Source organism: Solanum stenotomum, unplaced genomic scaffold, assembly GCF_019186545.1.
Source record: "Solanum stenotomum isolate F172 unplaced genomic scaffold, ASM1918654v1 scaffold1304, whole genome shotgun sequence".
NCBI lineage: Eukaryota > Viridiplantae > Streptophyta > Magnoliopsida > Solanales > Solanaceae > Solanum > Solanum stenotomum.
Window position 1 is genome coordinate 1 of NW_026022356.1, and position 10,603 is coordinate 10,603.

General features: G+C 34.4%; 2 protein-coding genes across 2 annotated transcripts; both read right to left on the reverse strand.

Moving 5' to 3' along the window:
• Positions 1-213: 213 nt before the first annotated feature.
• Positions 214-4,110, reverse strand: LOC125850021 (glutathione S-transferase T1-like). Its single transcript, XM_049529944.1, has 7 exons — positions 3,877-4,110; positions 3,208-3,281; positions 3,038-3,098; positions 2,635-2,688; positions 1,610-1,689; positions 858-1,063; positions 214-732 (listed from the first exon to the last, which is right to left on the reverse strand). Exons 1-7 carry the CDS (start codon positions 3,939-3,941, stop codon positions 520-522), a joined length of 753 nt encoding a protein of 250 aa, XP_049385901.1. The 5' UTR covers positions 3,942-4,110; the 3' UTR covers positions 214-519.
• Positions 4,111-5,533: 1,423 nt separating this feature from the next.
• On the reverse strand, positions 5,534-9,368 carry LOC125850023 (glutathione S-transferase T1-like). Its single transcript, XM_049529945.1, has 7 exons — positions 9,223-9,368; positions 8,604-8,677; positions 8,426-8,486; positions 7,502-7,555; positions 7,248-7,327; positions 6,618-6,823; positions 5,534-6,227 (listed from the first exon to the last, which is right to left on the reverse strand). Exons 1-7 carry the CDS (start codon positions 9,291-9,293, stop codon positions 6,015-6,017), a joined length of 759 nt encoding a protein of 252 aa, XP_049385902.1. The 5' UTR covers positions 9,294-9,368; the 3' UTR covers positions 5,534-6,014.
• Positions 9,369-10,603: the final 1,235 nt, after the last annotated feature.

The window sequence follows — 10,603 nt, forward strand, 5'->3', positions numbered from 1 at the left end:
ACACATACTCAAAAATAGATAAAAGTGGGAAAAAATAGCCACTTAATTTTTAACGGGGTTCTATCCCTCTATATTATTTTCTTTATATGTGCTGATGTGGAGTCGCAATTCAATTTAACTAGTTGCGGTGATATATATATTGGTGTTCCTCAACCAATACGTTAGAAAGTACCTGAAGTTAAAGGAAATGCACCGGAGAGGCGCTAGAAATAGTTCACCTTGCAAGTGACATTCATAGATAATATTCAAAACTCATATATTTGATACAGTGAAGAAATAACAGATGTATACCCAAGAGTAAGGGATTCTCAGTTTGTTTGATTACATATGTTGTGGACTAGATTAACAATTGAAAGACACTTATAAGTACATATACATAAAGAAAATGAGTAAGGAAAGCTTGGATCAGAATTCTCCTTCCTGTATCAGCTTTCACATACACACTGTTCATCCCGTTATCTGCCATGGTGCACGGTGATACTACGAGCACAATGCAGCACCTGGATCCTTGTTGCTTTCTCACATCTTCGAGTGCAAGTCAGGTTTTCTACTCGATTGAGGAATGCTACTCCCTACAGCATGTCTTTGTTTGTGGAATTTCTCTTTAGCTTTGTAGAGGATCACATGTACCTCTTGGAAATGAGGTTCCATGGCATTCTTTGTGTCATCAATCCACTTCAAAACTCTCTTGTATGGGCCTATTATCCGCTCACGATCCTTCTCATCCAAAATCTAAATTCATCACATCCAAAACCCAAATTCATTATAAAAGAAATTTCAATAAGACTCCTCTTGATAATTTATGTTCTGGATAAAAAGATGTAAAGAAACAGCAGGAAAAGGGAAAATCTCTTTACCTCAAGTTCCATAAGCTCACACACTAAGCTAAGATCTGCAATTGAAGGTTGGCCACTCCCAAGCAAAAATCGCCCTTTTCTCTGGAGCCAAACAGACTCAATATTTGCAAGAGATGCCAAAAGGACTTTCTTAGCTTCTGCTGCTGCTTGTGGATTCAAAGGCAACCCAAAAGCAGGAGCGAGAACAGTATTAAAGATAAATCCAGCTGAAAACATAAGCACTGCTTCAGAAAACTGTTGGAAACAGCTAAAGAGTGGCATATCAAGTTATCAACAAGAAGTAGGAGTTATAGAATATTGGTGAAAAGACTACCTATCCTAGTGGTTTTAGTCACTGTCATTGTTGAAGAAAAAAAGTCACCATCATGCAGTAGCTAGACTCACAATTAGAGGTTTGAAAAAGGTTAGGTGTTTCAATTAGAGGAATCAATTCCTAAAGATAGACTAAGAAACTTGTTTGCTTGCAGCAACTGTCTTGCATTAGGTTAGTAGCGAGAATCTTAGTAAAGGGCATCATGACAAGCAGATGCTCTTTTTTTTTTAAAACAGATCATACAAACAAATTTCCTTGATTAATCTCATTTGGGATAATTTTAATTCAGTCATTGCCTTAACTGTAGCCTGTAGGCATCCGTTTGCCCAAGTTCTTGCAAATCCCAGCATTCACCACTAAATTAACTCATGTAAGGTCAAGGTAAAGTAATCATAATTCAACTGGAAACTGAAATAATCTCAACATCTGATATAAGCACCTGTACCACGACGCAAGTTCGAGTGATGCCAATCCAACACAGAGTCTACTTTTGCTCTTTTGTATAAGTCAGCAGGGTACCTTCAATAGGACAGTGTAAGAAAGAAGAGTTAAAGCAAACACTAACCAGGATAAGAATTTATACAACCTACAAGTGTGTACATTAGTCTATCACTGAGAATGAAGAGCAACACTGTTCATAGGCACCATAGATGTACTTTTTTTTTCTTTTTCGGATAAGTTGGTACAGTACATAGATTTGAATTGACGACTTCCGTGTGTTCATAGTCATCTCTTCTCAAATTTTGATAGGGCTTGTTTATTATTCAGTGCTGTTGTTGAGCAGGTATTTTCCAATCTGCTAATATGTTACTTGTTCTTCTTTTCTGTTGGAGTGCTTCTTTGGTTCGTTCGGGTAAAAACTTGCCCGCATCCGGTGTTTGCATCAAACAATGTACTTTACCATGGTTAAGTAATAAATGAGAGGAATATGCACATTATATAACCATAGTTAGGTGATAAAAGAGTATGCAGAAGACATGTGTCATGTTATTATTGGTTTGGTACAAATGACAGGTTTCATAGTAAAACCAGATGCGTTTCTTAGCAAAACTCTACTACTTTACTCCCAGTTAGAAACACAACAAGCAATTAGCAATCAAATAACACATACATGTGCGATTAACATCACACAGATGCCAACTGCAGAATAGTTCCATTCGTAATGCCAATTTCCATGTTCAGAGGCAGATGCAATATGGGTTCTGCTTAACCCAACATTTTGACATGAAACTTAGACATATACGTGATCACTAATTTTTTAGTAACTATTAAATTCTTAACAATACTTTCAGAAGTGCAATGGGTCCAGCAGTGAGAATATATAAGTTGAACCCATCAAGTTTAAATCCCGAATCTGCCCCGGGCTGTATTCCATGTCAAGAACAAGAGCTTCAAAGAGTATTCATTTCCATGATAAAAAGCATTTGACTAAGGTATATACTGAAAATAAGTCGATGCACTTACCAATGATCTGCAATTCCTGGAAATGCACAAGCCAGATATCTAAGAATTGCATGACTGCAAGCACATATAATCAGTTAGCTAACTTTTAAACATTATCCAAGTTATAAAATACTTCACGTGAAACTCAGGAAAAGATAAAATTGTCCCATTTCCACAGGCACTTTCCACAGTAGTTACTTGTGCCCACATGGTGCACACAACATAGAAATCTTTACAATTTTTTTTGCTTCTTGCAGTATATATGCACAGGTGTTTAGGTGAACTCTTCAAACATGAACTTCTACGAGAATGAAAGACTAAATCATAAGCTTTAGGATGTATGCAACATATACAGTGAATAATAGACATTAACAAAGTTGTGATACTGGAAAATGCTAAATTTTTAGTTCAAGCTGAACATTACCTTTCGAAAAGCTTAAATCTTCCATCCATTATAGCTGGTACTTGCTTCATGGGGTTAATTTCTGAAGATGAAGTCAGAAAACTTTTGAAATTATCTTGAAACTAAGAAATAAATAATATATCAAAACCATTTTTTCTAGCGAAAAGTGGAGTTAATAAAAAAAGACAAACCTTTAAATTCAGGAGATAATTGTTGGCGCTTGGAGAGATTTATGTGTATCTCCTCAAAGTCTATTCCATTTAACCTTTCGGAAAATTAATCATTAAAAACTCCATTTTGAGCTTCAATACTAGAAACAGAATTATCCAGAAAAAACAACAGAACTTCTTCATTAACTTCTTAATAAAATTAATCATTAACAAATCCCTTATAAGCTCTAAAGATTCTTATAAATTTGATTTGGTCAATTTACCTATATATGAAAAGCTATTATATAAAACTATCCAGCAAATAAACTTCCCCTAACCAAGACTATTTTAACAACTACATTATGGATGCTATTGTATTCGTAACTTCTAAAGCTACAAACACAATTATGAGAATTCAAAGAAAACAAAAAAAAAGCTCATCACCCGTTAATTTTTTGAAAGATCAGTCACTAAAAATCCATTTTGAGATTCAAAGCTACAAATAGAATTAACATAGCACTTCAAATTGTTGATTAATCGTACCAATAGTTCATTATCTAATAGATCTTTCCGTTCTAATACTCAGTATTTATCATCTGTTCCTATCTAACGGAACTAATCAACTTTCTAGAAAATAATTCATTAAAACTTCCATTATGAGCTTTAAACATCTAGAGAAAAGAAAAATGAAAAAAAAAAAAAAATCCTTACTTGCAGAAGATGATAACTGCACGAGAAGGTTGGGACATACGATCTACGTATAATTTCAACGTCATCTCTTTCAATCAATTTTATGCTCACCGGAAATTAACTCCGACGAACTCACCGCCGGCGACGCGAGCTGAATATGGGATTTCAGATGTGAGAATGGAATTACCGCCACTGCTAAATTTGGTTAGCTGAGGTAGGATCCACGTAGACGGGTCAGATAAGGTTGGCGCCTAATATTGACTCTATTATTATTATTATTATTATGTGTAATCTCACGAGAGCTAATTATATTATTTTTTCACTATTTTTTAAATTACAAGAGTCCCTTAAAATTTATGAATTTCGGATATATTATTGGACCTCTAGATATATCATTGGACTTCTGCATTCATCATCTCAAATCCAGATACATAGAGGAAGGATGTATCCGAAAGGTGAGAAATATATCAGAGAGGGGATAAGACATTCGGATACATAGGGGACTAGGTATGTATCAGAAATAGGAGGAATGTATCAGAGAGGGAAGGGATGTATCAGAGAGGAGAGGGAGATAGGATATATCAGAGAGGGAGATAGGATGTATTAGCGAGTGGGGAGTGATGTATCCAAAGGGAATTTTTGAAAAAATAAATAAATGATAGAAAATTTTAGAGATTATGATAAAATAAAATGTGTATTTAGATAATATTTCATAATATTATTTGTGGCTCTAGTATTTTAAAGAGTAAATTTTAGGTTTAGCAAACATAAAAATATTTGTATAAATTGTTGGCAGCCTCTCATTTGTATAAATCGTTGGCAACCTCTCGTTTGTATAAATCACTGGCAGCCTCTCAATTCAATTTTATATATGTAACTACTATGTATATGTATCAATGATTGTGTTTGTATATCTGCATAAAATTTGAATTTGTATACAATTGAATCGAAATAAATATTTGTATATCAAATCTCTCTCTCTCGCTTTATACAACACAAATTATACATTGTAATTTGTATAATTTGTGTTTGTATAAAGCGAGAAAGAGATAAGGGAAAAAGAGAACAGGTAGGGGAAGATTTGTATTTGTATAATTATAAGTGTATAGGACGAAAATATATGTATTTGTATTTATATATACAGTTTTTTTTTTGGCTTTATACAAACACAAACGCAATTTATACATTTGTGTTTGTATAAAGTGAGAAAGGCGAGGGAGAGTGACGAGCGAGATCTGGGAGAGTGGCGAGCGAGATTCGCTGGGGAGAGAGACGAATGACAACTGTTTGCTACATGTTACAGTTAAATGAAACTGTGGTTATAACATTTAATTTAAATTAATAATTTGCTATTTTATACAATTTTCCCTATTTTAAAATCAAACACTTAGCCCATAATTTGAAACTAAGTTGAAATTTTATTTGAAAATTTTAAATTGTATTTTTTTTCTTACAAGTATAAAAACTTTACAAGCTAATGATTTTTTTTTAAAAAATAATTATGATGATCAAGTCAGCTTGTGTGCACCTTAATAAATTTCATGAAATATTTATTACCTTCCACCAACACACATATCGAGTAAACTTGTCCATCAAAACTTGAACAGATAGGACCTAAGACCTCAAATTTTAATTTTATTGACCATTAAATTGCACCTTTAAATATGCTCGTGGATAATGATATAACACTAGCAAAGTACCTTAACCAAATTGTCATCACAAGAATCAGAAGAGGAAACAGTATATAGTAATACCATAGGAAATAACAGATCTGTTGCCAAGATTAAGGAACACTCAGCTTGTCTTATTACATATTGTGTGCACTTATTTTATGAATACAAATACAACAACATACCCAGTGTGATGTCTGGGGAGGGTACTAGAATGAATGCAGATTTTACCCCATCTTGTTTGAGGTAGAGAGGTTGTTTCAGATAGACTCTCGTATCAAGAAAAGCATTTTTAGAATTGAAAAATACAAGAGTGACGCAATGATGAAAATACTAAGGAAAAGGGAAGTATCTAAAGCAAAATAATAAGTAGTAGGAAAGCTTGGACCAGAAATCTCTTCCTGATCAGCTTCAAATAGACAGTGTAGAAGAAACAATCATCCGCGATGCTGCAAGCATAATGCAGCGTCTGGTTTCCTAACTCCTTTGTCACATCTTCGACTGCAGGACAGGTTTTCTGCCCGATTGAGTAATTTTACTTCCTACAGTATTTCTTTGCTTTTGCGCCTTCTGTTTATAATTAGAGAGGGTTGATTGTACTTCTTCGAAATGAGGTGCCATGGCATTCTTCGTATCATCAAGCCACTTCAGAACTCTCTTGAATGGGCCTAATATCCGCTCATGATCCTTATCATCCAGAACCTAAATTCAGCAGAAAACGGTTTTCTGTAAGACCTCAGAATCAACTGCATACAGTTGATGGATTTTTCAAGATAGAACCACAACCCAGAGAAAATTATCATTCCTTCATCAGCTATACTAGTAATGACTATACAGAAGCAAATGTCCGGCTGACTGATATGATCACCTCTTCGTGTTTTGTAATAGGCGATTTTAAGGGCATTCATCAGTTTACCATGTGTGTTACTATTCAACTTCAACGGAAGTTCATACACGCTGATGGAGGGAAAAGCAACATATAACTCAGTTCTGAATTGGGCAATGTTGGAAGCAACAGACAATTATACTTTGAATCAAAAGATTGTAAAGCAACAGCAGAAAAAAAGAAAAGAAAGGGAAAGTCTTTTTTACCTCTAGTGCCATAATCTCGCACGCTAAGCTAAGATCTGCAATTGAAGGTTGGTCACTCCCAAGCAAAAACCGACCTTTTTTCTGGAGCCAAACAGACTCGATCAACGCAAGAGATGCTATAAGGTTCTTCTCAGTTCTTGCTGCTGCTTTTGTATTCAAAGGTATCCCAACAGCAGGACCAAGAACAGAATGAAAGACATATGAACCTGAAAACAGAAGCGGGTTCTTGAGTTAACTGTTGGAAACAGCTAAATGGAGAGGTGTATCAACCAGTAGTAATCACAGAATGCTGTGGAAAAGAACACTTTTATCATAGTGTTGTTAGTCACCATCATTGTTGGAAAAAGCTCACCATCATAATCGACTAGACTTACAACTAGAGTTTTGACAAAGGTCAATTGTTTAAATTACAAGAAACAGCTACTAAAGAGTAAAGACAGTAAGAAACTCGCAGACTTGCAGCAACGAGTCCGTTTAATCTCATTTTAGGATAAAAATTAACTCAGATGCTGACTTAACCTTAGCAATTTTGTTGTCCAAGTTCTCCCAAGATTCACCATTAAATTAACTCAAGCAAGATATCACACTCCAACTGGAAACGAAACTAATCACAATCTCTGATATAAGCACCTGAACCACGAGGGAAGGTAGTACGTTGCCAGTCCAACACAGATTCGACCTTTGCTCTTTTGTATAAGTCAGTTGGATACCTTCAATAGGACGGTGTAAGTAACAAGAGATGTTAAGTGCGGAAAAGATGATTCATAATGTCTATTGTCGTGTACTCATTGTCAAGCACAAGAGATTTAAAGAGTACTCATTGTCATTTCCATGATTGAAAAGAACATTCAATTATACTGAAAACCCAAACTTGCTGAACTTACCAATGATCTGCAATTCGTGGAAATGCACAAGCCAGGTATCTAAGAATTGCATGACTGCAAACACATAAAGTTGGTTAACTAACATTTACATGTTATCCAAAAAATTACACTATCTGAAACTCCACAAAAATCAAAAGAAAAAAGTCCAACCTTATATCACCGCAAAAAAATTGAAGGGAAGGGGTCAAATTTGACTATGAAATAGAACATATTTGCTCCCCCCCCCCTCTAGTTAGGGTCAAATAGGCCCTCACCATTACATGGCATCACCAGGTGCTAAGCTTCTGGCATTTGAAAATAAGGGCACTTTTAGCAACGGCAAGAGTATATTCAACCCCAACTATTAACGGAGGGAAAATCTGTTCCATTACACATAGTTTAGGGCAAATTTAACCCTTTGCCCAAAAGTTATTAAATGTACTTGTCTCCACAGGCATTGTCTATGGTAGTTTCTTGTACCCCCATGGGGCTAGCACACTACATATAAGCTTTATTACTATTTTTTATTTTATTTTATTTTTTGATGACAAGGAAAACCCGTAGCCGCTACCCTTTGGGTGCGCACAGGGTAAAACCCCGCTCCTATGCAATAGCTCGCAAACCACATAGGAGAGGTAACCCACACTAGGCAAGCCTGGTGTGACAAGCTCGACCCAGAAGGCAAACCCCTTGCTTTCGCTGGCAAGGAGTTTCAAACTTGAGACCTCCAACATGAAAGTCCCCCATGGGGCTAGCACACTACATATAAGCTTTATTACTATTCTCAACTTAACACTGAGTAATTTGCCTTTTGAAATACATATACACAAGTGATCACATAAAATGATAAAGACATTGACAACGTTTTCAAGATATAACAGTATGAGTATTTTCGACTTAAGCTTAATGAGAAAATGCTAACTTTTCAGTTGAAGCTCAACTTACCTTTCGGAAAGCTTAAAACTTCCATCCATTATAGCTGGTATTTGCCGGATGGGATTAATTTCTGAAGACGAACACAAAGGAAACTATTGACATTATGTCGAAAATTAAGAAACAAATAGCAAATCAACCCCTTTCTTAGTGGGAAAAGTATAGTTTATTTATTAACAAAAACACAAACCTCGATATTCAGGAGACCATTGCTGGCCTTTGGAGAGATCTATATGAACTTCCTCAAAGTCTATCCCATTTAACCTATTGGGAAAATAATCATTATAACTCCATTTTTGAGCTTCAAAACTACAAACAATATCAAGAAAAACTTCCTCACCACTTAACTATATAGTGTTTGGTGTGGAGAAAAATATTTTTCAATTTTCTTCCGTTTAGTTGGTCAAAATATTTTCTTATGACCCCTCGACTAAAATTAGAAAATAAGTTTCAGAAGTGACATTCCACGTTCATTATTTCCCCCCACCCGCCCAACATCCCCAATCCCGTCCTCGAACTCCCACTCCCTAGTCCCTACCCATCCTGCTCACATAGTATTTTTCTCGATTACATATAAATGCTTTTAGGATAATACTTTTTTTTTGCTTACTTACCAAACACAAATACAAGTAAATTAGTAAGAAACCGACTTATTTTTCAACAAAACATATTCATTGAAAGGAGTGAGTAAGTATAAAACTCCAATTTGAGCTTGAAAACAAATTCTAACAAAATACAAGTTAAATCATTAAGAATAGAGAAAAATGAAAAGTAATTCAAAGGAACAAATTGAAGAAAAAATTGCTTACTTGCAGAAAATTATAACTTCACGACAAGCGTGGGACATACGATCTACGTATAATTTGAGCGTCATCTCCATAATCTCCCACTGCTTCACCTTTCGATTTTCTTATTTTGACGATGGGTTTAGACACAGTCAACTCAATTGCGAAGGTATAATACTTCCTCTTGCCCTATTTAGTTGTCCATATTTTCTCTTTTAGTTGTCCTTATTTAGTTGTTCATTTTGAAAAATCAAGAAAGGAAAATAATTTTTTTTCTATTATACCCTTATTTAAAGTGAAAAATTATCATAAATAAAGTAAATAAATTTATGAACTTTCCAACATTGATTAGTTATCTTGAGTGAATTTATTTTGAAAGTAAATTGTACTATAAAGGTAAAATTGTAACTTAACTAAGCTAATTATTGTTGCCTTAATCTATATGTCATTTCTAAAGTGGACAACTAAATAAAGACAGAGGGAGTAATTAATATGAATTATTTACTTGTTTGTGCTCGTGCTCCAAATCAATTAAAATTACATAAATTGAACTCAATAAGCAAATTATTTATTCAAATTAGATCCAATCTAATAAGTATATTCTGATTGGATCCCCCGTTCAAACTTGTTTCTTTTACTGACGGCCAAACAGTCTTTTCATTAAAATACTATTTGTTCCTCCTTAATGTCATAAGTAATTATACAGTCTTTTCACTAAAAAAAAATTCATTCCTCCTTGATGTCATAATGATATTAAGGAGTAATTAAGCAGTTTTTCACGAAATATACATATCAAAAAGTAAATGCACATTAGTAATTAAAAATAGAGATATGAAAGTAAGGGATAATTTCCCTTTTTGGGTACAAGTGTTATTTTCTCTTAAATTTATTCGATTAGTTTAAAGAACATAACCCACCAACTTAATATAATCCACCCGACCCAACTTAACTAAATTAACCCAAAGAAATAAGAGATGGATCGGGTTTGGTTATATTAGGATGGTGGTTTTTTTTTTTAAAAAAAAAATTGAATAATTTCAATTGATTTGGGGATTTCTATCTAAATAAGAGTAGGAATGACAAATTTATACATTATATCTAAAATATGCTTAATTTGTGAAATATTATGATACGAACCTTGTTGTGCAATTCCAATAATTATTTGTTATTTCGATGTCAACAACATAAATTTCATTCCAAAAATAGAGTCCAAAGGTTGGTTGTTGGGTTAAGCCCAAGTTGTTTTTGGGCCATAAAGCCTTTTTAAGGAAAAGAAATTAAAGTACTTTTTTTTTTCACTTTGTTTATCCCGCCCTTTTGAAAGACTACAATTGATCGGCGCCGGACGTCGATCACCGTCGGCGTTTCTAAGCCGGAGAAAGTGAGTTTCAAAAGACTTAAGCTG

Bases quoted from the DNA above. Each gene is read 5' to 3' on its own strand.
- LOC125850021 (XM_049529944.1), bottom strand. From the start codon at position 3,941: ATGACGTTGAAATTATACGTAGATCGTATGTCCCAACCTTCTCGTGCA. The intron at 3,282-3,876 runs GTAAGGATTTTT...ATTTTCCGAAAG, and splicing joins GCAGTTATCATCTTCTGCAA to GTTAAATGGAATAGACTTTG. The intron at 1,690-2,634 runs GTAAGTGCATCG...GTCCTATTGAAG, and splicing joins CCAGGAATTGCAGATCATTG to GTACCCTGCTGACTTATACA.
- LOC125850023 (XM_049529945.1), bottom strand. From the start codon at position 9,293: ATGGAGATGACGCTCAAATTATACGTAGATCGTATGTCCCACGCTTGT. The intron at 8,678-9,222 runs GTAAGCAATTTT...TTTTCCCAATAG, and splicing joins GAAGTTATAATTTTCTGCAA to GTTAAATGGGATAGACTTTG. The intron at 6,824-7,247 runs GTGCTTATATCA...TTCTGTTTTCAG, and splicing joins TACCTTCCCTCGTGGTTCAG to GTTCATATGTCTTTCATTCT.